This window comes from Oncorhynchus masou, chromosome 32 (genome assembly GCF_036934945.1).
Source record: "Oncorhynchus masou masou isolate Uvic2021 chromosome 32, UVic_Omas_1.1, whole genome shotgun sequence".
Lineage (NCBI taxonomy): Eukaryota > Metazoa > Chordata > Actinopteri > Salmoniformes > Salmonidae > Oncorhynchus > Oncorhynchus masou.
Genome location: NC_088243.1, coordinates 70186408 through 70213239, shown reverse-complemented (window position 1 = coordinate 70213239; position 26832 = coordinate 70186408). Strand labels below are relative to the sequence as shown.

The window sequence follows — 26832 nt, the reverse complement described above, 5'->3', positions numbered from 1 at the left end:
ATATGGAGTAATGAATAAATCCCATACACAATTTAGAACAAAACATTATTTATTGCGGTCATTTGTCATTGTTTAGCAAGGCTACATCAATTATGAAAGAAACACAAAATGTTTATTCCAATTAGAATTTTGTTAACCATACAGTAGCATTGTTTACGTATGAAGATGCATATATGTATGACGGGGAAGGCCACAAGTTAAGGTTAATAGTCACCCATTGGGGGTTCCTTGTAGTCTCAAATCAAGGCATAGCTCAGTTTAATATGTACAATTAAATGGCTATTTCATTCTCCCGAATCGGTGAAATAACATAACTTAATATTGTATTATTGTTTTGTTACCTGTAGACTATTTCTGTTGCTTATTTGAAAAACTAGATATCAGTCTTGTATACGTGTTTGGTTGTTTGTCCCCATGACACTGTAGACCCGGATGCCTATTTCACTTCCTCAATATCCCCAGAATGAATATAACATAACTTAAAATAATAACAGATTTTCAGAGTTTTTGCCGAGGATGTTTTAGTTGCGCGATTTTACATCTAAGGTGATTGGTAGTATTTCTCAAGTTTAAAAAACTAACAAAATCCACAAGGTGTTGTCTTACGTAAACAATGTCGGCGGTGCTGGGCAGGTCTGTCTCACTGTCGATGCTATTGGATAAAGCGCAATCACTGCAGCTGTTCACCCCATGTTATTGGGCAAATGGTCATCGTCAAATCAAAACGCAAACCTTAATTTACCCGTTGTGACGCACGGACTGACTTTATGACCAAATGTATCCAATTTACACTTTGTCCATTTTGACACTAGAATAACAGTTTTACTCATATCGATGCCACATTGGCCATCTTCAAAGGGATTTGTTGCTTTTTAAAGGCAGTCGGTCCTTAAATGTACAGAATATAAACCTAAAATATGCCTAAAAGTTAACAAAATAGATTTTAATAGATGCAACAGGACATCTTTAAATCAGTAATCTCCGATACTGTTCCGAAAGTAGAGAATGTTCTATTTTATGTGATAAAAAGAGAATACACAACCAATCAGGGTGAAAGCCTATTCAATATAAGAACCGTGCTTTGCAACTGTGTAGCACAGACTGTGTACCAATACTGTAGTAAGGTCACTTAAAATTCATGTGGTCCTAGAAAGCTTTGGCTTTGTCTCGTTGTACCCTATAATCAAACTCTCACAAACATTAAAAGGAAGTGCTAATTTTCCCTTGATTTTCTTCAGAAACAAAACTAAGAGGGGCACATTCAGGCACTGAGGGGGGCACCATGGTCACATCCCTGCCTCTGGTTGTGAGTGGGAGGATGGGATGTGGCTCTGCAGGATTATCATTGTAGGCGCCTCTCTGGCACCAGTTTGCTTGGCTCAGAGCAAGTCTCTCTCCCTCTCCTCACTCGTTTTATCATTCTTTATTTGTGGTCATTTTTTTAATCATTCATCTCCCTTCTCTTGGGATCTCTTGCTCTCACTCTCCGACTTTCTCTCCCCAGCATGAGATTCTCCTCCTCCTCCACCACCTCGAGCTCCTCGGTTCCTAGCACCTGGCTGGTAAAGCTGAATGGCAGGCCGATCCTGATGCACAAGGGAACAACATGACTATGGTTAAGAGACAAAAAAATGGACAAAAGTATTCAGGAATGTGATCGGGAGAAAATTGTATAAATATAATAAAAAGTATCCCGATTACCCCAAGTCAAAACATCAGGACAGAATTATTGATTGATACAGAAAAATGTATATTTGACTACATTCCAACAAAGACTGAAGTTACTACCTTGTTTCTTAAACGATCTCTTTTAGCTTTCTCCTCCCTCAGGGTTTCTTCTGACTTTTTAGGCTTATCGGTATGGCTTGAAGTATGGCTTACAGAGTCTCCTGTATTCTCGCCCTTTCTCTTTTCCCAGACACGATCTCCTTTCTCCTTTTTCCCTTCGTCCTCTCGCTTTCTGTACGAGTTCTCTCCGTCGTGCCGTTCCCTCCTCCTTCGTCGATCCTCATCCTGTCGTCTGATGCGCTCCTTCTCTTTCTGCCGCCGTTCCCTCTCCCTGTCTCGTTCGCGGTCCCTGTATCTTTCTATGTCTCGCTCTCTGAAGTCTTTGTGTCCATCTCTATGTCCCTCTTTGTGTCCATCTTCATCAGCTCTGTGAAAGACAAAACACATTGACATGAATACAATATAAGCCTTAAGGATCGTACCCCTTTTTTCAAATTTTGCCTAAAATGAAATAGCCAAATCTAACAGCCTGTAGCTTCGGACATGAAGCAAGGATATGCATATTCTTGATTCCATTTGAAAGGAAACACTGAAGTTTGTGGAAATGTGAAATTAACATAGGAGAATAACCCATTAGATCTGGTAAAAGATCATTCAAATTAAAAAACATGCCTTTTCTTTGTACCATCTTTCAAATGCAAGAGAAAGGCCATAATGTATTATTCCAGCCCAGGCGAAATTTTAATTTTGGCCACTAGATGGCAGCAGTGTATGTGAAAAGTTTTAGACTGATCCAATGAACCATTTGATATCTGTTCAAAATGTTTTATCATGACTGCCAAAATGTGCCTAAAAGGTTAATTAATAAATTTAAGTTCATAATTGTGCACTCTTCTCAAACAATAGCATGGTATTCTTTCACTGTAATAGCTACTGTAAATTGGACAGTGCCTTTAGCTTAAATTCTTGTTAATCTTTCCGCCCATATCAGATATGTCTATGTCCTGGAAATGTATTTTGTTACCTACGACCTCGTGCTAATCACATTAGCTCAACCGTTGTGCGGGGGGGACCGATCCTGTAGAGGTTTTAAAGACCTGTGACATCTGTAAAATAAAAATGGCAGTGACAACTTACTTCCGTGATCCCCTATCCTCCCTGCTTTCATGGTTTTGGCGCTTCTTCATATCAGAACCCCCTGGACCTCTGTCGTCTTTCATCTTGTCCTTCTCAGGTTTCTTTGACTTCTCTTTAGACTTTTCCACATCCACGTCATCTCCCCGGTCTGGTTTTCTCAGGAGCTGAACAGAGACAAACGCATTACCAACATGAAAAGAGCAGTCTTGTGTTATTCTGCTACAATCGCTTTGGGATCCCCTGTATCATCACACAGTTGAGTAGTTTGAAAGGATTCCTCCTTTCCTTACCTTGATTTTTGGCTCCTCCTTTGCCTGGTCTTTATCTTTCTCTGCAGTTTTGTCCCCTTTCTTAAACTTCTCGGCTTCTTTGCGCTTCCTCCTGTCCTCCTCCCTCCACTTCCGACGTTCCTCATCCCGCTGGCGCTTCCGTTCTAGCTCTCGTCTCCTCCTCTCCTCTTTCTTTTCCTCACGGATTCTCTGACCATCAGCAGTCAACGCCACATGAATAGTCTGTCCACCCTCATATACTATGCAAGAGAAGCTAAAATACACAGCTAAAATACATAGATTCCAAACTGGCTATACATACCTGTTTGTTCTTCAAGAAGTCCAAGAGGGGAGTCGTTTTCTTAGCTAAAGGCGGAGAAAATAAGCAAAATCCCCCATTACTGAAATACCCCTTTGGCAGACTACTTCATCTCACATTAACACTCATCTAGCGTGTTTCATCTGACTTGTGTTTCAACCAAATGGAACCAGAAAATGTTTACCGCCATGTTTACATACCCACTAGTTCCTTTGTTTTAGCCTCTATTTCCTCCAGTAGTGTCTCAGGAGTGGATGTAAACTTTTCATCATCGCCATTATAAATCTCCAGGAATTTCTTGTAGTCAGCATCTAATGAACAAACAGTGTCTCAGTGGGACATTACAGCTAGAGGATCTACAGTGAACAAAAATATTAAAACGCAACAATTTCAAAGATTTGAATTGAGTTACAGTTCATAAGGAAATCAGTGAATTGAAATAAATCCATTAGGCCCTAATCTATGAATTTCACATGACTGGCAATACAGATACGCATCTGTTGGTCACAGATACCTTTCAAAAAAATGGTAGGGGCGTGGATCAGAAAACCAGTCAGTATCTGGTGTGACCACCATTTGCCTCATGCTGCATGACATCTCCTTTGCATAGAGTTGATCAGGCTGATTGTGGCCTGTGGAATGTGGTACCACTCGTCAATGGCTGTGTGCGAAAATTGCAAGATATTGGCAGGAACTGGAACACACTGTCGTACACGTCGATCCAGAGCATCCCAAAAATGCCCAATGGGTGACATTGAGGATTCACCTATGAAATCACACTTCTCAAACATGCCATTGAAGGTGAGAATTTGTCCACTGCGGATGGTTACGATGCCGAACTGCAGTCAGGTAAGGATCCTGGTGAGGATGACGAGCACACAGATGAGCTTCCCTGAGACAGTTTGACAACTTCTGCAGAAATTCTTCAGTTGTGCAAACACAGTTTCATCATCTATCCGGGTGGCTGGTCTCAAACGATCTCGCAGATGAAGAAACCGGATGTGAAAGTCATGGCGTGGTTAGCTTCTTGATATGCTACACATCAGGTGGATGGATTATCTTGGCAAAGGAGAAATGCTCAGTAACGGGGATGTAAACAAATGTGTGCACAAAATATGAGCGAAATAAGTTGTGCGTGTACGGAACATTTCTGGGATCTTTTATTTCAGCCCATAAAAACATGGGAACAACACCTTACATGTTATATATATTTTTGTTCAGTGCATTTGGAAAGTATTCAGACCCTTTGACTTTTTCCACATTTTGTTACGTTACAGCCTTAGTCTAAAATTTATGACATACATTTTTTCCTCACCAATCTACACACAATACCCCGTAATGACACACCAAAAACAGGTCTAGAAATTTTAGCAAATTAATATAAAACAGAATTATCACATTTCCATAAGTATTCAGAACCTTTACTCAGTACTTTGTTGAAGCACCTTTGGCAGCGGCTTTGCACATCTGTATTTGGGGAGTTGCTCCCATTCTTCTCTGCAGATCCTCTCAAGCTCTAAGGTTGAATGGGGAGCGTCGCTGCACAGCTATTTTCAGGTCTCTCCAGAGATGTTCGATCGGGTTCAAGTCCAGGTTCCGGCTGGGTCACTCACGGACTTGTCCCGAAGCCTGCATTATCTTCGCTGTGTGCTTAGGGTCGTTTTGTTGGAAGGTGAACCTTCACCCCAGTCTGAGATCCTGAGCGCTCTGGAGCAGGTTTTCATCAAGGATCTCTCTGTACTTTGCTCTGTTCATCTTTCTCTGCACCCGAAGAACATCCCCCACAGCATGATGCTGCCACCACCATAGGGATGGTGCCAGGTTTCCTCCAGACATGATGCTTGGCATTTAGGCCAAAGAGTACAATCTTGGTTTCATCAGACCAGAGAATCTTGTTTCTCATGGTCAAGAGTCCTTTAGGTGCCTTTTGGCAAACTCCAAGCAGGCTGTCATGTGCCTTTTACTGAGGACTGGCTTCTGTCCACCATAAAAGCCTGATTGGTGGAGTGCTGCCGAGACGGAAGAACCTTCCAGAAGGACAACCATCTCCACAGAGGAACTCTGGAGCTCTGTCAGAGTAACCATTGGGTTTTTGGTCACCTCCCTGACCAAGGCCCTTCTCCTACGATTGCTCGAGGAAGAGTCTTGATGGTTCCAAATGTCTTCCATTTAAGAATGATGGAGGCCACTGTGTTCTTGGGGACCTTCAATTTTGTAGGAATTTTTGTACCCTTCCCCAGATCTGTGCCTCGACACAATCTTGTCTCTGAGCTCTACAGATAAATCCTTCAACCTCATGGCTTGGTTTTTGATCTGACATGCATTTCCAACTGTGGGACATTATGTAGACAGGTGTGTGCCTTTCTAAATCATGTCCAATCAATTTAATTTACCACAGGTGGACTCCAATCAAGTTGTTAAAACATCAAGGATGATCAATGGAAACAGGATGCACCTGAGCTCAAGTTCAAGTCTCATAGCAAAGGGTCTGAATACTTGTATATAAGGTATTTGCAAACATTACTAAAAACCTGCTTTCGCTTTGTCATTATGGGGTATGGTGAGTTGTTGATTATATATTTTTTTATTTTAACACATTTTAGAATAAGGCTGTAACATAACAAAAGTCAAGGGGTCTGTATCCAAATGCATTGTACATGGTGTGCAATTGCAACCATATAATGACTAATGTAACATTTTCACCTTCGTCGATTGTTCCACTTTTGGCATCCTTTTTCTTACTCCTTTTTTTGGCAATCTTTTGAAAGGGAGCAAATTCAACAATGGCTGGATACTCCTGCCCTGTTGAAAACAAAGGGGCAACACTAATACACAATTCACTCAGGAGTTGCTGCAATGTAGGCTTATATTGTGTGGTTCTTATTAGATGTCAATCTTGGTTTTTTTTACCCCTTTTTCTCCCCAATTTTGTGGTATCCAATTGGTAGTTAGTCTTGTCCCATCGCTGCAACTCCCGTACAGACTCGGGAGAGTTGAAGGTCGAGAGCCGCGCATCCACCGAAACACAACCCAGCGGAGCCGCACTGTTTCTTGACACAATGCCCACTTAACCCAGAAGCCAGCCGCACCAATGTGTTGCATGGCAACACTGTGCACCTGGCGACAGTGTCAGCGTGCATTGCGCCCGGGCCGCCACAGGAGTCGCTAGTGCGCGATGGGACAAGAACCTCCACCTCCCCTAACCCAGACAACGCTGGGCCCCATGGGTCTCCCGGTCGTGGCCGGCTGCGACAGAGCCTGGACTGGAACCAGGATCTCTAGTGGCACAGCTGGCACTGCGATGCAGTACCTTAGAACACCGCGCCACTCGAGAGGCCTTAACCGTCAATCTTTTAATGAACTGAAAATAATCACACCTCTATTATCAATGAACACATATCCATCAAACCGGTCTCTGAAAAGGACAATATCTTCCTGATTCTTGAAGTTGATGTATGCTCTGGCGAAGACGTGGGGGTACATGCTGTACAGGAGAAAAGCTAAGTAAGTAACCAGGGTACCAAATATGTGATTCTGACAGACAATGGTAATCAACAACAGACTATATGCACCTGCTGTCATTGGAGAAAAATTCGAGGTAGTCCACTTCTGGAAGTGGCTGCAATTGATCCTCCAGTTCCTCCTTGGTTATGCTAGGAGGCAGACGTCGGATAATGATCTGTGGAAAAACAAGACACTCAAATGTTAACCAACTTATCAATTGAATATCCGAGCCCTCAAAGCCAGATGGTTAAACGTATTAGTTAACAGACTCACTAGCTAAATACACTGAACAAAAATATAAACGCAACACGTAAAGTGTTGGTATCATGTTTCATGAGCTGAAAAAGATCCCAGAAAAAATTCTCTCAAAGTTTGCTCACAAATGTATTTACATCCCTTTAAGTGAGCATTTATGCTTTGCCAAAATAATCCATCAACCTGACATGTGTGGCATATCAAGAAACTGACTAAATAGCATGATCATTACACAGGTGCACCTTGTGCTGGGGACAAAAGGCTACTAAAATGTGCAGATGTCACAACACCACAGATTTCTCAAATTGAGGGAGCATGCAATTGGCATGCGACTGCAGGAATGTCCACCAGAGCTGTTGCCAGATAATTTAATATGAATTTCTCTAGCATAAGCTGCTACCAAAGTTGTTTTAGAGAATTTGGCATTTATGTCCAACCAGCCTCACAACCGCAGACCACGTGTATGGCGTTGTGTGGGCAATCGTTTTCATGTCAACCTTGTTAATAGTGCCTCATAATGGCGGTGGGGTTATGGTACGTGCAGGCATAAGCTACGGACAACAAACACAATTGCATTTTATTGATGGCAATCTTAATGCACAAAATACCGTTGGGAGATCGAGGCCCATAAGGTATGTGTCCAACAAATACATATCTGTATTCCCAGTCATGTGCAATCCATTAGGGCCTAATGAATTCATTTAACTTGACCGATTTCCTCATATGAACTGTAACTCAGGAAAACCAATGACATTGTTGCGTTTCTTTTTTTGTTTTGTATAACTTAAATATCTCTTCATTCAAAAGCTAGCTAACGTTAACCAAGTTCAATTATAAAGGTTAATCACGCCTGCTCTACTAGCTAGCTAGCTTGCCAGCAATACAGGAGTAGCTAGCCTAGTGAAACCCATGTAGCTAGCTAACGTTAGCTATTTGGCTTAGCTAGCTAAATGTTGTTAGCTGGCGTACCTTCGTCATGGCTTCTTTCTTCTCCGGCTTTGGCTTCTCCGTTTTTTCAGTATCTTCGCATTTTATCTCCATAATTTTCTCAATTGGACGAGTGTTTTCCTTGTCCTCTTTCATCGTTATGCCATAAACCTGTTGCAATCAACAGCCCTGTATCAACTTTTTTTACTTGCTTGTTTGCTAACGATTGTTGATTGGCTTTTGGGAGACCAAAGATTATGGATATACGGACGAGATACATCTTTCTACGCCCTAACAATGTGAGCCGTTGTCCACAAAGCTGCACGACGGGCTATCTAGCTCCCGCCTATCCTTTCTTTGGATTGGTGGATAGAGCTCATTATTGTAATCATGCTTTACTATTTGACGAGGGTTGTTGACGTCAACTGCCTGTATTTAATTGAAATGCGATGCTACTAACCTCGTGACATGAATATGCATAGCATTTTGAGACATCTCCGATATAAATTGTATTTCTCAATTTCCTGGATGTTACGTGTCCTACTTATACCACTCGTAACAACCTAAGCATTACGAAACTTATATTCGATCAAATAAACCTCACGAAGCAAATAAATAAAAACAAATTGTGGAGGGGGGACAAATTCGACACTCATTGACCTCCATTGAAACACTCCTTGGTGGGCGAAACATCGAAAAAACGTCACCTGCTTCGAGGGAGATAGATTTTCCGCAGAGTTGGGCCTCTCTCTTCCGCTTCCTCAATGTGAAACTTCCGGAAGTGAACGGATGACCGTGAACTATTCATGTTCGTCGACATTTTGTTAGCAAGTTAGCAAAATAAACTGTCGTATTTGGCGTGTCTGACAAATAAACGCCTTTGTCACTTGCGTCAACCACATTGCAGTTATGTGGTATGAAATTCTTCCCGGTCTCGGAGTCATGACTGTTTGTCTCATCCTTCCTGGGGTTTTCACTGCACAGATCCACAAACTCACCAACGGGGGGAAGGTGAGAGATATATGCTTAACGATGTGTTGAATGACAGCAATAGCTAGCTAGCTAAATGTGAAGTTTTGAACTGGTTGAAGTAATACCATTAGCTAGTTCTATATACTAAATTAGCTATGCTAACACTTCTCTTTGACTTTTAGGAAAAGAGAATCGCCCGGGTTCCATATCAGTGGTATCTGATGGAGAGAGACAAACGTGTGTCAGGAGTGGATTTGTATTACAAATCGAAGGTAAACAGGCAATGAATTCACGTTTTTGCAATAACGAAGTACTGTAACGTTATATTAATAGTGTCTGTCGGGCATTGCTTAGGCCTACCTAAATCTTTCTCATCTTTACAGGGACTTGAGAATATCCACTGATCCCAGATCTCACCTATGGAATGGATTTCTGTCAAGAATTCGTTGTACATTAAAAGTTATGAATTGTCTGAATTAACCAGTTTCTTTGTGTAGTTACTGCTGATTATGTTGAAAACCATATGAATTAACACGTCAGGTTTGCAGAGTTTTGAATGTATTCAATAGACAATTTGTAACTACTTTCTATGACTCCTAAGGAATTGCTCCTATTCACTGATATCAGGGGAGAACAGCTAATAATAATGGCTGGGCGAATGGCATCAAACACATGCAAACCATGTATTAGATACCATTCCACTCCAGCCATTACCACAAGCCTCAACTAAGATGTATGCAGATGTATGGTTCTAGATGACCCTAGTTGCTTGACTGGGCACGTACCAGGTTGTCTTTACTGCAGTCATGCTGCACATGTAACATGTGGTTCCTGAGATGTTAAACACTTGAAACAAATCACATTTAGTAATCTCAGAGCATAATGATATCTGAAAATAGTGTGACATGACTGCATCAACGATGGCCTGGAACACAGCTTATCGTTGTATTCAAGGATTGGCCTGAGGGTGCGTTCATAAATTCACTCTGGCTATCTACTCTGATTTCAGAGCACTTTTGAGTGTGCTAGAGCACATAATAACTGATGAATTTACGAACGCTCAACATCTGTTGAATATGGCCGGCATCAGTAAACGTCAGCATTAAATTGTAGCCAGCAGCACCGTTACAGTCACCAGTGCTCTGGATAACATAAAAACAACTTAACCAGCTCTGCTCGGGGTAGTCAACTGGTCAGTGAGATTTTCTCTAATTTAACTGGAAGTAGCTATCTAGCTAGACAGCTTGGATGCTTAACTGCTGTTGTGAGGTCAGAATGCTTGGCTCAACCCTACTCCTCCACCAGAGCGTCCAGTGCACACTCTGAACGCTCAGAGTGAAACGCTCAGAATAACGGACAATCTGACAACACTCTGAATTTACGAGCGCACTCTGAGTTGCAATCTTGCACTCCAGATCTCCAGATTCAATTTACAAACTCACCCTAAGTAACCTACTCCACAGACTCACTGATCTACAAATCTACCATACACTCAGCATTGTGCCATCTCTACAAGAGACTGGTGGTATTGAATTTCAAGGACATCATAAGGCTGCACAAGCACATCGTGGCAAATAATTACAATTCTTCCAGTCTAGACAGACTATTGGTATTGACTGTATTGACCTCCAACGTCATTTTAGAGAATTTTGCAATATGTCCAACTGGCCTTACAACCGCAGACCATGTGTAACCACACCAGCCCAGGCCTTCCACATCTGGCTTCTTCACATGCAGGATCGTCAGACCGGACAGCTGATGAAACTGAGGAGTATTTCTGTCTGTAATAAAGCCCTTTTGTGGGAAAAACTAATTCTGATTGGGTGGGCCTGGCTCCCAAGTGGGTGGGTCTATGCCCACCCATATCAGTTTATTTCAATATCCTTATATGAACTGTAACTCAGTAAAACTTGAAATTGTTGCATTTTGCATTTATATTTTTGTTCAGTATTTAATCAATTTCCCAGAGAAAGATCCAACCTAATTTTAAACATCAACTAAATTGACGTATTGCATAAAGCCCCACTATTTTTAAATTATTTATTAATTCTGAATATGTGATATTACATACACGTTTCCTACGTTAAACGTTACATAGGTAGAAGGTTCTGGGATGGATTGGATTTGATTTACAATGAGTGTACAAAGCATTAGGAACACCTTACTCATATTGCGTTGCGCCCCCATTTGCCCCCAGAACAGCCTCAATTCGTCGGGGCATGGACTCTACAAGTGGCGAAAGCGTACCACAGGGATGCTGGCCCATGTTGACTCCAATGCTTCCCACAGTTGTGTCAAGTTGGCTGGATGTCCTTTGGGTGGCGGCCATATTCAACGGGTGTTGATACACTGTTGAGTGTGAAAAACCCATCAGCGTTGCAGTTCTTGACACGAAAACCAGTGCGCTTGGCACCTACTACCATTCCCCGTTCAAAGGCACAGCAATCTTTTCTCTTGCCCATGCACCCTCTGAATCGCACACATACACATTCCATAACTCAATTGTCTCCAGGCTTAAAAATCCTTCTTTAACCAGTCTCTTCCTCTTCCACACTGATTGAAGTGGATTTAACAAGTGACATCAATAAGAGATCATAGCCTTCACCTGGTCAGTCTGTCATGACAAGAGCAAGAGCCTAATGTTTTGTACACTAAGTGGCTTTTGTGGAGCGATGGGTAACGATGCTTCGTGGGTGACTGTTGTTGATGTGTGCAGAGGGTCCCTGGTTCGCGCTCGGGTATGGGCGAAGGGACGGTCTAAAGTTACAGATGCACAATATTGTAATAGCCCAATACAAAATGTCTCTCCGGATGGGTCTCCAAATCTATACACCATACATCTGCATGGTCCAGTCTTGTGCTCGTCTTTGAATACGTTTGCTTTGTGACAAACAAGCACTTTCCAATATTCAATTGACTACTTTCTAAATAAACAAAATAGTCCACTGTGTCAGAGAGGTTTTAAAATATAAGTAATATAAGCCTAATTCCCAATACAAAGAGGAAAGAAATAACATTCTCAAATCACAAAACGATGAGAAAAAAAAACACAACGAAAGATAATGCCGGGAGAAAAAGTTATCCGAAGCTGAAAGTTCCCGAAAGAGGAACAAAAAGGCTAATTTGTCCTCTTTGCCTTTAGTTTTCCTGTACACCATTTCTCTGAAGCTCGAGAGGATTTTGCTCTCCCTCTTTCCTCCTGGTTGAATGATGCCGAGGCTCTCTTTTAATCCACACTGTTGATCTGGTTTTCCTTTCTCAGACGCACAGCCTCCATACGACGATGTCTGGAGGGTTACAAAATTGCAATGAGCGTTACAAAGCAGTCGACCAAATGTGCAAAAAATGATGAAATATTGGAAATGTCCAAATGAAATCAGAAGAGTAGTAATGTACCTGCTCCCGCTCATCACGAAGCCAGACATCTCAAAGGTTGCGATTTCGTCACTAGTCAACCTGATTTCACCTCTTCTTGGGATACGCTTGCTTGCTTTCACATATTCTGCCATAGCGGCACCCTCACCTGGCAGCAGGGCATGACCAAAATTAGGGGGAAAGAGAAAAATTATGTAAATCAATAAATCAGCCATTCATTGATAATAATTAAAAAAATAATAGAGCTGCATTTTAAAAACTGAATATATTGTGTGGCAATGTCATTACAAACTGTGGAAGCAAGTTGTATGTACCTAGTAGCACACTAAAATTAAGGCGCTTGTGTCATAGTCACTAAGAAATAAACTGGGCTACCTGAATGTGTCCAATAAGAAATGCTGGTTTTCGTTTTCAATCGCAAACCATTCTATTAAAGTGCAAAACATTTTGCTACAGTGTGCACTAACAAATATGGCCCTGGCTTTGTTTTCCACTTAATGCCACATAATTACAATGTGATTAACTACTGTCAAGAGTTGTAGACAGTGTGGAGTATCCCTTATAATGTTAACAATAGTAAGCTATTAACATCTCTAAAGTTATAATAAAACGTGGTAATAAAGTTACTATAATTTCATAACATCTGAGAGGAATTTCAAAATGTTTCCATAACTTTGCTATTGCATAACCCCAGCAACAGCACCAGGTAGATTATTAAATGTAAGAAAGATTACTCTATGCATACTTACTCGAGAGGCTTGTTGTCCTGGGACAGGTGGGTGAGTGGGGCCTCTGGGCCCACCATGTGTTTGTCAATGCAGGTCCACTCCACCCACAGATCCCCGTTGGTGTCCTCCTCCTCTGACCCGTCGCTGCTGGAGTTGCTCGCTGACTGCTTGCGGTTCTTCATAGTCTTCTTCTTTTTGAACTTCTTTGACCTGTGAAGAGAAGACAAAACACGGTTAAGGAAAATGCTGTAGTGTGTAGGTATGTCATGTATTTATGTTATGGACGGTTGACTAGAGGTAGAATGTAGATTCATTTACTTTTTGCTCTTCTTTTTCACTTCCTGATATGAAATAAAACAACATTAGAGGGTGAAATAAACTTAGCCAGACAAGCAGCCTTTATAATTGAATTGAACCTTTTTCAAGGTGAAACATTTCTCAACACCAGAGTCCGACTCTTCCTCGCTGTCATCGGAGTGTTTCTTGTTCTTTCTTTTGGATTTCTTCCTTTTCTTCTTCTTATCATCTATGAATTAGACTGCACTTGTCTTGATCTCTCCCCAATTCAAGGGTGTAATCAGAACATACATTTGACTTACTACATAATATAGAATTCCCAGTTTCCACTTTGTTCTTGACTAGTCGATGCATGTCATTCAGTCAGATATAGGCTAACTCAGGGCAGACTTTCATAGAAAAATTATTATAAAGACTACTACAGAAGCTAATTCAGCACACTCACCCGATGAGCTTGAATCTGAGCCTCTGTTTCCACATACTCTTCAACTGGTGAATGGTCATCAGAGCTTATTGGAAAAGGTCACAAAATTATCTAAATTTAGATCATTTGATAGTTGGTGTGTATAGCTCAACTCTTCATAATCTTGTACTTGATTAGTTCAATAAAATGCATAAGAATAAGTTACTCTGGCACCATTACTCTTGGTGAATAGCCCCAGACCTCAGGTCATCCAAGTTCACCAATTCTCTCCCTCTATTGTAACCGTTAAATTAAAAAATGAAATACTACATCATTCTGCAGCGATATGCCATCCCATCTGGTTTGCGCTTAGTGGGACTATCATTTGTTTTACAACAGGACAATGACCCAACACACCTTCAGGTTGTGTTATGGCTATTTGACCGAGAAGGAGAGTGATGGAGTGCTGCAACAGATGACCTGGCCTCCACAATCACCCGACCTCAACCCAATTGAGATGGTTTGGGATGAGTTGGACCGCAGAGTGAAGGAAAAGCAAGTGCTTAGCATATGTGGGAACTCCTTCAAGGCTGTTAGAAAAGCATTCCAGGTGAAGCAGGTTGAGAGAATTCCAAGAGTGTGCAAAGCTATCAGCAAGGCAAAGGGTGGATATTTGAAGAATCTCAAATATAAAATATATTTTGATTTGTTTAACACTTCTTTGGTTATTACATGATTCCATATGTGTTATTTCATAGTTTTGATGTCTTCACTACTTTTCTACAATGTAGAAAATAGTTTTAAAAATTAAGATAAACCCTTGAATGAGTAGGTTTGTCCAAATGTTTGACTCGTACTGTATATCCATTGATTCTTGAAGAATATAACTTATAAATGCCTCATGAGCTTAGTTCAACTGTGACACTCCATGAGAACCCAAAATATAAGCTTGTTTTTCTCCAATGTTTGTAAACATTATACATGTAAACAACCACTGTATATCCTCATAACATGGTTAAAACAATAATGTTAAAACAATAATGTTGATATCATGGATGGTCAGTCCTTGCATCCATAGCTGTCTATTAATCTGAGTGGTTACATTTCTCCAGGCCCATCCCTCAGCTTTTTACCAAAAAAGTGGATTGTCAAGATATCAAAGTGTCACCAACAAAACATTTAAACAATAGCCTACAGCAAATGCTGCATATGGCATTCATTTTTCACATGTAAATAGCGCTATTCAGTAGTGCTCAAAGCATGCCATTCCATGAGCACAACATTTCTTTTGAGATGGGTGAGAAGAAGCCTACATAACCAACCCATAAAGTCAAATTTAACACCCATATATGGCCAGCTATGTAAACTTTAACATTGATTTATCCTGAAACAGATTTTGTTCAATTGGTAACATACATTTGTGTCTTTGTCTAATGCCTCTTAAGGGGAAAGTCATCTAAAAGTAACGGCATGTAATCAGGAGATGCTGATTGGCTGACAGCCGTGGTATATCAGACCGTATACCACAGGTATGACAAAACATTTATTTTTACTGATCTAATTACATTGGCAACCAGTTTAGAATAGCAATAAGGCACCTCAAGGGTTTGTGGTTAAGGCCAAAATCCAGGAACTCTGCGCTGCACATAAGAACAGCCCCGAGCCATGGTATATTGGCCATATACCACACCCCATTAGGCCTTATAGATTAATTAACTCCTCCTCCACATTTACTGTATTGGTTGAACAGTGCAGAAGAGAACCTCCCCCGAAAGTTGAGTATGTGGGGGATCAAGTGACTTCACAAACCCCTGAAACAATTGTGTCGTTAGATTGTGTGAGTCAGACAATGCTAACTAGCTGGCTGTTCGTAAACACAGCTGTGAGACCAGGTGGTAACTAATTAACTTGCGCAAGCGAACTACATTTACCACGAGATGAAGGCGTTTGTCTCTGGCGTTGATCATCATTCCTGCCGCCACTTCGCTGATTGCTGCACCTTTCGCGGGGGTTTTCCGTACGAAACCCTTTGTCATTTCTCTCTATCTCGAATATTCGAGGAGGTTTATGATCTACTTCATTTTGGGGGGCCTTGGGCATGGGACCAAAGACTGGACTGGAGTCGCGAGATCGACTGCCGCTGCCAGATCGGTTCCGTCGTCTTCTGGGGCTTCTCTGTTCTTGATCGGACAGAGGCGTAGCTAGCGTTTTTTATGCTAACATCCTAAAGATGAGAGCTTGGTAAAGAATAATCAGGAATGACTACCTAATCTGCTGTTTCGGTCATTCTGCGTTGTTTATATACGAGCTTCAGAAACAGTACATGATGGGGTGCGAGTGTAAACAGGTCCCCCTTGAAACAATGCAGCACGATGCTCGATGTTCCGCATAGTACATTAGACTGGAACTGACTTTTAGCAGTCGCTTAAGCAATGTCGCTGGCTTAAAAAATAATAATTGTGGTCTGTATTAATTATCTCAAATAATGCCATTGAGCATATTTAGTTTCAAAGGTTTGAACTGCAGCAAATGTGGAACTATTTTGACACAGTTGTTGCGACTCCTGTTGGCCATGCATGAACTAGCAGTAGGTCACACCGACGGTAACAAGGAGATTGACGTTTTGTTGTCTACAACCATCTACCGATACTTCGTTTGGAAAGAACATCAATCATACGGCTTGGCGTTGCAGGTAAATACCAAGTGTTAGCTACTTGTAGAAACCAACATCGTATATTGGCCCCATACAATAATTGTGTAATGATGGAAGATCAACTCTCACCAAAAGGCCGCGAACCAGGAAGGGAACATCCGTACCTATGTTAATAGCTAGCTAAACTAGATCCTCTTCATATAATCTATCAATATGAAGCCGTATTTCCCTAATGTAAAATAAGACATTGTACAAGGCTACCTTAAATCACTACCATAATAGCTTTTTATTTGAAAAATACATTAGATGTGATTGGCATGCAAGACTATTGTGTAGACCGGCCTTCTGTTTGTGAATGGTGTTAGGCTAACGAGCTAACGTTAGCTAGATGGCAAGTTACAAATAATGATATTGGTTGTCGCTCTCTCCTCCCCCAACAATATTTGTACAGACTTTGACTTTTATTGATCAATTATGGCTTTATCTCGTTAGCTAGCTAGCAATGTAGCTAGTTTGCCAACTATTTTATTCACCCCAACAGCCAGCAGAATGGGTAGCTTGCTGACTCCCTCTGCCTTTAAAACAATGAGGTACTATGAATGCATGATGAGGTCATCCAACAAGAAGTGAAAGGTGATTTGCAATTTACAGCTAATAGGGCAGTAAAGGAACTGTAAGACCTGGGATGGAGGACATTTTTGTATATTGATATAATAGACTGTCAAGTGAATGCATTTATTCGTTGCTCTTGTCTTCACCCCACAGGGATGTCGGGCCTAAAGCTGATCTCTGCAACTGACACCCGATATTCAGGAACGGTGCTGAAGTCGATGAATAGACAACGAAATAACGGATTGTTCTGCGACGTCACCATAATTATACAGGACCGTAAATTTAGAGCGCACAAAAACATATTGTCGGCGTCGAGTACTTATTTCCACCAACTTTTCTCAGTGGCTGGACAGGTGATTGAGTTAAATTTCATAAAGGCGGAAATCTTTGAGGAAATCCTGAATTACATTTACAGTTCCAAGATTGTCCGCGTTCGCTCTGACATGCTCAAGGAGCTTATCCATGCTGGGCAGATGTTGGGGGTGAAGTTCATTGCGAATCTAGGCGTACCGCTCTCACAAGTCAAGGGCCTACCTGGCCTGTCCAAAGACACAGAAAACAATGAGGTGAGCTCTGTGGACAAAAACAGTACAGAGCCAACGATGCCCATTATCACCGAGTCCTTTTCACTGTCTGCAGAGGAGTTCAACCAGACTGACCGAAGTACGGATCAGGACTCAGACGATGACATTATGTTTGTGTCCAAAACGGACGCCATCAAAAAATGCAAGCCCTCTGAAATCATTGATTTGGATGCACCCGAAACAGAGGAAGCCTCTGTGACAAAGCAACCGGGAGAGGCCAGACCCCCTGCTTTGACAAAGGACCAAGAGAAAATGGTCAAAGCAGCCCCGCACCTTAACAGCTCCTCTCAGACCCTGCGAGACCACAGTCCTCTGAACATCCCTATGGTGTCCCCTGACCCCAGTTCCAATATTCCATCTTCACCTGCTGTAGCCTCGTCTTGCAGCACATCCACAATGCCGGCTAGAATTGGCACTTTCATCCCCAAACTCCACAGCACCTCCCTGCCCTCAGAAACCCCAGAGATAATAGGGATCCATAAGAAGCAGGTCACACTAGCTCAAAAGGGCAACTTAAAAATCAAGCTCTCGGATGTGACTTCACCAGGCGGATTCATCAATGAGGCAGGCATTAGCATTCCCCAAGCGGCTGCAGCTGCAAAAAAGACAATCACACTAGATAAGGCCTCAGAGCTCGGCTCAATTTCTCCAGGCTGCAAGGTGTATGCCAATATCGGGGAGAACACATATGACATTGTCCCCATGAAGGACGATCCCGGTGAGGGAGATTCTAAAAACAGTAGAGGGGCAAAGAGGTCTCTGATGGCCACACCTCTTCAACCTTTCAACACCTCTCAACTGCCACAGGGTGCTTCGAGCAAGAAGAAGGCCAAAAGCGAGCAGGACGATCACTATGAGCTCATCATGGACGGGAAGACCTTCTTTGTGTGCGTGGTCTGTAAGCGTCCCTACGTGTGCCTGACGAGCCTCCGGCGCCACTTCAACACCCACTCTTGGGAGAAGAAGTACCCATGCCACTACTGTGACAAGGTGTTCGCCCTGGCTGAGTACCGGACGAAACACGAGATCCACCACACGGGTGAGCGGAGGTACCAGTGCCTGCTATGCAACGAGATGTTAATCAACTACCAGCTACTGTCAACTCACTGCAAACAGGCCCACAACCAAGACCCGTCTGGGAGGAAACAGAAGGACGACACCGACAACAACTTGTACCGCCTGCTCCCTTGCAAAACGGTGCAGTTCAAGACCTACTCTCATGAGACGGACGGTTCAGATCCAGGAGGGGTCCCTATTATCCAAGAGGATGGGAGCGTCCAGCACATTAACCCTGGAAGGGGGCAGCCCAACCCACTACCGTTACAGTCCACCCAGGGCAAGATGTTAAACTGGGATGACATATTTGTGGCGCATGAGGCACAGCCTCGACCAGCTGCGCACGCCCACCGACCAGGGAGCCACCCCATCCAACCTCCCCCAGGCTCGTCGGAGTTTGAGTTTGTCATACCAGAGACCTACTGAGCAGGGTGGCTCACCGATCTGTGCCTTGTCAGTGGGGTCCCCTTCTCGAATTCTGTTTCCTGGATCCATGTCAAATATCATCCATGTTGTCTTTTTAAAATGTTCAACAGTTGTTTTGTAGGAAGTTCCTATGTGCACTAGCTAACCCATCTGGAGTGTAGTATGACTTTTTTGTTCTTATCATGCTCGTCATTGAACTGTCTATTGTCTCATTGTATTTCTACTGACGCTTTTTAATGGTAAATATTTCCAAGAACTTTGGAGTGCTCATGCTGTTCAACAGAAGGACCCTCAATCTAGTCATATAAATGTATTTATTGTTGGTACATATTTTTATTTTATGATTTTTTTTTATAGAGGCAAAATATGTTATGCCTTTGAGAAGATAATGTACAGTTTATTTTCAAACCACAGAGATTGGATCAGGATGTGGGATATTGATGGAATTAATTGATACTGAAACGATGCTCTTTCTGCACACAGGGATTCAGATACCAGCTCATTGATGGGATACATTGCTTCAAATACCATATGTGTTGATTAAAATCTGGATTGTTCAAATTTCTATTAGATTATTTTTGTGCCACAAATGAAGAGGCAATGAGCTCAAATGACTGGTTTTGCTGTGTTTGTAATTAATGGTTGATTATCACACTTCTGCCCAATGTTGAAGGGAAACGCAATAATTATTTAGTAGTTGAATTGGTTGCACAAACCTATTTAAGACTTAATTATGTCCATTAAATGTTGAAGTCCTTGCAAATGGTTTGATCATGACTTACCTTACATGGTCTACTCTTTTGTTGGGACCTTTTTTTCCTTTCATATGCTGGCCATATATTTTGCAGTCTTTCTAAAAGTCATGTTCTGTCAAGGATGAAGCCGCCTGCTACTTTGTATGTATAAAGTTAGTCTATGTAGTGTATCATAGTACTCATGTAACTCATTGGAATCATGTTCCTTTTTCTTCCCAGTCTTGTCTTGTCAGTATGTAGTTGAATAGAGTTGGACTGTAGAGCTAACTTGACATTTTATACTGCTTCAGTATGTCCTTCAATAAGGGCACTTCCAGCTTTTATGGTTTAAAGCAAAAATTACAAAATTAACAGTGGTGTCTTCTACATAATTGTGCTAAACACCTTTTTAATTTTTAAATGTTCTTTGTTTAAATAATGTATTTATTAGGTCTTAGTGCTGAACAACTGTTAATAAAGTAAATAAAACTAAAGTGTGTCTCATTTCACAGAAGGGAAGAAATCGTTAGCTTGAGATGGCTGTCCTTTTTGTATGAAGAAGGATAATTCTGGTTGTTGTCCTGACTCCCATAGAAATGAAAGAAGATCATTCTGGTAGTTGTCCTGACTCCCATAGTAATGGAGGAGGATAAATCTGGTAGTTGTCCTGACTCCCATAGTAATGAAGGAAGATACATCTGGTAGTTGTCCTAACTCCCATAGTAATGGAGGAGGATAAATCTGGTAGTTGTCCTGACTACCAAAGTAATGGAGGAAAATTAATCTGGTAGTTGTCCTGACCCTCTTAGTAATGCAGGACAATGAATCTGGTAGTTTTCCTGACTCCCGTAGTAACGAAGGAGGATAAATCTGGTAGTTGTCCTAACTCCCATTATATTGGAGGAGAATGAATCTGGTAGTTGTCCTGATTCCCATAGTAATGAAGGACGATAAATCTGGTAGTTGTCCTGACTCCCGTAGTAATGGAAGACGATGAATCTGGTAGTTGTCATGACTCCCTTAGTAACGAAGGAGGATACATCAAGTAGTTGTCCTGACTCCCATAGTAATAGAGGGAAATGAATCTGGTAGTTGTCCTGATTCCCATAGTAATGAAGGAGGATAATTCTGGGAGTTGTCCTGACTCCCGTAGTAATGGAGGAGAATGAATCTGGTAGTTGTCCTGATTTCCATAGTAACGTAGGTGGATAAATCATCTGGTAGTTGTCTTAACTCCCATAATAATGGAGAATGAATCTGGTAGTTGTCCTGACTCTCATAGTAATGAAGGACGATGAATCTGGTAGTTGTCCTGACTCCAGAAGTAATGAAAGAGGATACATCTGGCAGTTGTCCTAACTCCCATAGTAATGAAGCAGGACACATCTGGTAGTTGTCCTAACTCTCATAGTAATGAAGGACGATGAATCTGGTAGTTGTCCTGACTCCAGAAGTAATGAAAGAGGATACATCTGGCAGTTGTCCTAACTCCCATAGTAATGAAGCAGGACACATCTGGTAGTTGTCCTGACTCTCATAGTAATGAAGGACGATGAATCTGGTAGTTGTCCTGACTCCAGAAGTAATGAAAGAGGATAAATCTAGTAGTTGTCTAAAATCCAATAGGAATAGAGGAGGATGAATCTGGTAGTTATCCTGACTCCCATATTATCGAAGGACGACAAATCTGGTAGTTGTCCTAACTCCCATAGTAATGGAGGAGGTTAAATCTGGTACTGGTCCTGACTCCCATAGTAATGAAAGAGGATAAATCTGGTAGTTGTTCTGACTCCCATAGAAATGGAGGACGATGAATCTGGTAGTTGTCCTAACTCCCATAGTAATGGAGGAGGTTAAATCTGGTAGTGTCCTGATTCCCGTAGTAATGAAGGAGGATGCTTCTGGTAGTTGTCCTAACTCCCATAGTAATGGAGGAGAATGAATCTGGTAGTTGTCCTGATTCCCATAGTAATGAAGGAGGATACATCTGGTAGTGGTCCTGACTCCCGTAGTAATGAAGGAGGTTGAATCTGGTAGTTGTCCCAACTCCCATAGTAATGGAGGACGATGAATCTGGTAGTTGTCCTGACTCCAGAAGTAATGAAAGAGGATACATCTGGCAGTTGTCCTAACTCCCATAGTAATGAAGCAGGACACATCTGGTAGTTGTCCTGACTCTCATAGTAATGAAGGACGATGAATCTGGTAGTTGTCCTGACTCCAGAAGTAATGAAAGAGGATAAATCTAGTAGTTGTCTAAAATCCAATAGGAATAGAGGAGGATGAATCTGGTAGTTATCCTGACTCCCATATTATCGAAGGACGACAAATCTGGTAGTTGTCCTAACTCCCATAGTAATGGAGGAGGTTAAATCTGGTACTGGTCCTGACTCCCATAGTAATGAAAGAGGATAAATCTGGTAGTTGTTCTGACTCCCATAGAAATGGAGGACGATGAATCTGGTAGTTGTCCTAACTCCCATAGTAATGGAGGAGGTTAAATCTGGTAGTGTCCTGATTCCCGTAGTAATGAAGGAGGATGCTTCTGGTAGTTGTCCTAACTCCCATAGTAATGGAGGAGAATGAATCTGGTAGTTGTCCTGATTCCCATAGTAATGAAGGAGGATACATCTGGTAGTGGTCCTGACTCCCGTAGTAATGAAGGAGGTTGAATCTGGTAGTTGTCCCAACTCCCATAGTAATGGAGGACGATGAATCTGGTAGTTGTCATGACTCCCATAGTAACGAAGGAGGATACATCACGTAGTTGTCCTGACTCCCATAGTAATGGAGCAAAATTAATCTGGTAGTTGTCATGACTCCCATAGTAACGAAGGAGGATACATCACGTAGTTGTCCTGACTCCCATAGTAATGGAGCAAAATTAATCTGGTAGTTGTCATGACTCCCATAGTAACGAAGGAGGATACATCACGTAGTTGTCCTAACTCCCATAGTAATGGAGCAAAATTAATCTGGTAGTTGTCATGACTCCCATAGTAACGAAGGAGGATACATCACGTAGTTGTCCTGACTCCCATAGTAATGGAGCAAAATGAATCTGGTGTTTTTCCTGACTCCCTGTAACGTTCCTGGTGTTGTGGGTGTGGAGTCAGACGCAGGAAATAGAGAGTGCGATGCTGTGCTTTTTAATGCACAAAACGTAACACAGGGTGCTCACAACCAAAATACACGACCAGGAACAAACACGTTCCTCTACTACAAAACAGAAGGTCACAATAATTAATCCCGCACAAAGAACCTGGCGGGCCGGCTGATTTATAAAGCCGCCCTAATTATATCCAACTCAAAACAGGTGTACTCAATGAACACATAAGGAGGGGGAGGAAAAAATATGTGGCAGCTAGTAGGCTGGCGACGACGACCGCCGAGCGTCACCCGAACGGGAAGGGGAACCACCTTCGGTCGGAGTCGTGACACTCCCATAGTAATGAAGGAGGATAAATCTGGTAGTTGTCTAAACTCCAATAGGAATGGAGGAGGATGAATCTGGTAGTTTTCCTGACTCCCATATTAACGAAGGAGGATAAATCTGGTAGTTGTCCTAACTCCCATAGTAATGGAGGAGGTTAAATCTGGTAGTTGTCCTGACTCCCATAGTAATGAAGGACGATGAATCTGATAGTTTTCCTGAGTGCCGTAGTAACGAAGTAGGATAAATCTGGTAGTTGTCCCAACTCCCATAGTAATGGAGGAAATTGGATCTGGAAGTTGTCTTTATTCCCATAGTAATGAAGGAGGATGCTTCTGGTAGTTGTCCTGACTCTCATAGAAATGGAGGAGAATGACTCGGGTAGTTGTCCTGATTCCCATAGTAATGAAGGAGGATACATCTGGTAGTGGTCCTGACTCCCGTAGTAATGAAGGAGGTTGAATCTGGTAGTTGTCCCAACTCCCATAGTAATGAAGGACGATGAATCTGATAGTTTTCCTGAGTGCCGTAGTAACGAAGTAGGATAAATCTGGTAGTTGTGTTATGTACTTGAGTGAAGACCCAAAAGCGGTTTTAACAGAAAACAGAGTTCTTTAATGAAAAACAGGAATGGCATAAATCCTCTTCCAACGTAGTCAATGGAACAAAAAGAACGTTAGTATAATGCAGGATGCACCTGCCAGGCAGACTCCGACAGGATAGGACAAGGTGGAAGCAAACGGGACGACAGCTTGCTTCTGGCATCAAAAACACAAACAAGAATCAGACACTGAAAGTAGCAGGAACAGAGAGAGAAATAGAGACCTAATCAGAGGGGAAGAGAGAACAGGTGGGAAGGAGTGAATGAGCTAGTTAGGGGAGATGTAGAACAGCTGAAGAATGAGAGACAGAGAAGGTAACCTAAAAAGACCAGTAGAGAGAGACAGAGTGAAGAGAAAGGACAGGAACAGACATAACAAGACATGACAGTACCCCCCACTCACCGAGCGCCTCCTGGCGCACTCGAGGAGGAAACCTGGCGGCAACGGAGGAAATCATCGATCAGCGAACGGTCCAGCACGTCCCGAGAGGGAACCCAACTCCTCTCCTCAGGACCGTACCCCTCCCAATCCACTAGGTACTGATGACCACGGCCCCGAGGGCGCATGTCCAAAATCTTACGAACCCTGTAGATGGGTGCGCCCTCGACAAGGATGGGGGGGGAGGGACGAGCGGGGGCGCGAAGAACGGGCTTAACACAGGAGACATGGAAGACCGGGTGAACGCGACGAAGATAGCGCGGGAGAAGAAGTCGCACTGCGACAGGATTAATGACCTGAGAAATACGGAACGGACCAATGAACCGCGGGGCCAACTTGCGAGAAGCTGTCTTAAGGGGAAGGTTCTGAGTGGAGAGCCATACTCTCTGACCGCAACAATATCTAGGACTCTTGGTCCTACGCTTATTAGCGGCCCTCACAGTCTGCGCCCTATTACGGCAAAGTGCCGACCTGACCCCCTTCCAGGTGCGCTCGCAACGCTGGACAAAAGCCTGAGCGGAGGGGACGCAGGACTCGGCGAGCTGAGATGAGAACAGCGGAGGCTGGTACCCGAGGCTACTCTGAAAAGGAGATAGACCGGTAGCAGACGAGGGAAGCGAGTTGTGGGCGTACTCTGCCCAGGGGAGCTGTTCTGACCAAGACGCAGGGTTACGAAAAGAAAGACTGCGTAAAATGCGACCAAACAGTCTGATTGGCCCGTTCGGCTTGACCGTTAGACTGGGGATGAAAGCCGGACGAGAGACTGACGGAAGCCCCAATCAAACGGCAAAACTCCCTCCAAAATTGAGACGTGAACTGCGGGCCTCTGTCGGAAACGACGTCAGACGGAAGGCCATGAATTCGGAAAACATTCTCGATAATGATCTGAGCCGTCTCCTTAGCAGAAGGGAGCTTAGCGAGAGGAATGAAATGAGCCGCCTTAGAGAATCTATCGACAACCGTAAGAATAACTGTCTTCCCCGCTGATGAAGGCAGTCCGGTGATAAAATCTAAAGCGATGTGAGACCACGGTCGAGAGGGAATGGGAAGCGGTCTGAGACGGCCGGCAGGAGGAGAGTTCCCAGATTTAGTCTGCGCGCAGACCGAACAAGCGGCGACAAATCGACGCGCGTCACGTTCCCGAGTGGGCCACCAGAAACGCTGGCGAATGGAAGCGAGCGTACCCGAACGCCGGGGTGGCCGGCTAACTTGGCAGAGTGGGCCCACTGAAGAATGGCCGGACGAGTAGGAACGGGAACGAACAGAAGGTTCCTAGGACAAGCTCGCGGCGACGGAGTGTGAGCGAGTGCTTGCTTTACCTGCCTCTCAATTCCCCAGACAGTCAACCCGACAACACGCCCGTCAGGGAGAATCCCCTCGGGGTCGGTGGAGACCTCAGAAGAACTGAAGAGACGAGATAAAGCATCAGGCTTGGTGTTTTTTGAGCCCGGACGATAAGAAATAACAAACTCGAAACGAGCGAAAAACAGAGCCCAACGAGCCTGACGCGCATTAAGTCGTTTGGCTGAACGGATGTACTCAAGGTTCCTATGGTCAGTCCAAACGACAAAAGGAACGGTCGCCCCTCCAACCACTGTCGCCATTCGCCTAGGGCTAAGCGGATGGCGAGCAGTTCGCGATTACCAACATCATAGTTACGTTCTGACGGCGATAAGCGATGAGAGAAAAACGCGCAAGGATGGACCTTGCCGTCAGAGTGAGAGTGCTGAGAAAGAATGGCTCCCACGCCCACCTCTGACGCGTCAACCTCAACAACAAACTGACTAGAGATGTCAGGTGTAACAAGAATAGGTGCGGATGTAAAACGATTCTTAAGAAGATCAAAAGCTCCCTGGGCGGAAACGGACCACTTAAAGCACGTCTTAACAGAAGTAAGGGATTTCACCCCCGTAGTGGACAAAAATGAATGGCAAGTTATTGGCATAGGACAAACCATGCACACATTGGCCAATACCACCCAAAGCGGCGTTGATTCATGCAAAGTTTACTTCTATTGCCATATGGGTATTGCCAGTTGTAACACTTCAAAAATCCAACAGGTGGCGATTGCACTCCACCATGGTTTTTCATATTGGTATTGGACTCCAAGTCAACATCCAAAAGCCAAATTTTGAAAAAACGAATTTTTTGAAAAAAACGTATCACCCCTTAAAAAAGTGCTTTCTGGACCGTTTTTCGAAATTCTTTCGCTTTTTTTGACAATTACACATGTATAAGAACTGTATGAAAATACTTTTGTCCAATTTTATTATCATAATTTTTTTAATTTTTTTACTTGTGCATATTGCATATGTTTTGTCCATTTGCAATATGATTTCATAGGAAGTCAGAAGTCAAAAGTCAAAAATTATAAAATTTC

General features: G+C 42.8%; 4 protein-coding genes across 4 annotated transcripts; 2 read left to right on the top strand and 2 right to left on the bottom strand.

Moving 5' to 3' along the window:
• Window positions 1–31: 31 nt before the first annotated feature.
• upf3b (UPF3B regulator of nonsense mediated mRNA decay) lies at window positions 32–8506 on the bottom strand. The gene is made up of 10 exons (XM_064955008.1): window positions 8182–8506; window positions 7026–7132; window positions 6831–6937; window positions 6157–6255; window positions 3654–3764; window positions 3457–3500; window positions 3156–3344; window positions 2866–3029; window positions 1789–2155; window positions 32–1586 (listed from the first exon to the last, which is right to left on the bottom strand). Exons 1-10 carry the CDS (start codon window positions 8293–8295, stop codon window positions 1446–1448), a joined length of 1443 nt encoding a protein of 480 aa, XP_064811080.1. The 5' UTR covers window positions 8296–8506; the 3' UTR covers window positions 32–1445.
• Window positions 8507–8895: 389 nt separating this feature from the next.
• Window positions 8896–9591, top strand: ndufa1 (NADH:ubiquinone oxidoreductase subunit A1). Its single transcript, XM_064955011.1, has 3 exons — window positions 8896–9150; window positions 9294–9383; window positions 9495–9591. Exons 1-3 carry the CDS (start codon window positions 9049–9051, stop codon window positions 9513–9515), a joined length of 213 nt encoding a protein of 70 aa, XP_064811083.1. The 5' UTR covers window positions 8896–9048; the 3' UTR covers window positions 9516–9591.
• Window positions 9592–12054: 2463 nt separating this feature from the next.
• LOC135526541 (NKAP-like protein) lies at window positions 12055–16258 on the bottom strand. Its single transcript, XM_064955010.1, has 5 exons — window positions 15846–16258; window positions 13957–14020; window positions 13236–13424; window positions 12508–12634; window positions 12055–12398 (listed from the first exon to the last, which is right to left on the bottom strand). Exons 1-4 carry the CDS (start codon window positions 16012–16014, stop codon window positions 12631–12633), a joined length of 426 nt encoding a protein of 141 aa, XP_064811082.1. The 5' UTR covers window positions 16015–16258; the 3' UTR covers window positions 12055–12398; window positions 12508–12630.
• A 44-nt stretch (window positions 16259–16302) lies between these two features.
• On the top strand, window positions 16303–20473 carry zbtb33 (zinc finger and BTB domain containing 33). Its single transcript, XM_064955007.1, has 2 exons — window positions 16303–16606; window positions 17333–20473. The coding sequence occupies exon 2, from the start codon at window positions 17335–17337 to the stop codon at window positions 19243–19245; it is 1911 nt and encodes a 636-aa protein (XP_064811079.1). The 5' UTR covers window positions 16303–16606; window positions 17333–17334; the 3' UTR covers window positions 19246–20473.
• Window positions 20474–26832: the final 6359 nt, after the last annotated feature.

What these genes read in the sequence shown, in the direction of transcription:
- zbtb33 (XM_064955007.1), top strand. Translation starts at nt 17,335, where the DNA reads ATGTCGGGCCTAAAGCTGATCTCTGCAACTGACACCCGATATTCAGGA.
- LOC135526541 (XM_064955010.1), bottom strand. Translation starts at nt 16,014, where the DNA reads ATGCCCAAGGCCCCCCAAAATGAAGTAGATCATAAACCTCCTCGAATA. An exon ending in ACAAACGCCTTCATCTCGTG is followed by an intron (nt 14,021 to 15,845) that starts GTAAATGTAGTT and finishes TTTTCCAATAAG; the next exon opens with CTCTGATGACCATTCACCAG. An exon ending in CTCAGATTCAAGCTCATCGG is followed by an intron (nt 13,425 to 13,956) that starts GTGAGTGTGCTG and finishes TTCTCTTCACAG; the next exon opens with GTCAAAGAAGTTCAAAAAGA.
- upf3b (XM_064955008.1), bottom strand. Translation starts at nt 8,295, where the DNA reads ATGAAAGAGGACAAGGAAAACACTCGTCCAATTGAGAAAATTATGGAG. An exon ending in TTTTTCTCCAATGACAGCAG is followed by an intron (nt 6,938 to 7,025) that starts GTGCATATAGTC and finishes TCTCCTGTACAG; the next exon opens with CATGTACCCCCACGTCTTCG. An exon ending in AGGAGGAGCCAAAAATCAAG is followed by an intron (nt 3,030 to 3,155) that starts GTAAGGAAAGGA and finishes GTCTCTGTTCAG; the next exon opens with CTCCTGAGAAAACCAGACCG.
- ndufa1 (XM_064955011.1), top strand. Translation starts at nt 9,049, where the DNA reads ATGTGGTATGAAATTCTTCCCGGTCTCGGAGTCATGACTGTTTGTCTC. An exon ending in AACTCACCAACGGGGGGAAG is followed by an intron (nt 9,151 to 9,293) that starts GTGAGAGATATA and finishes TTTGACTTTTAG; the next exon opens with GAAAAGAGAATCGCCCGGGT. An exon ending in ATTTGTATTACAAATCGAAG is followed by an intron (nt 9,384 to 9,494) that starts GTAAACAGGCAA and finishes TCATCTTTACAG; the next exon opens with GGACTTGAGAATATCCACTG.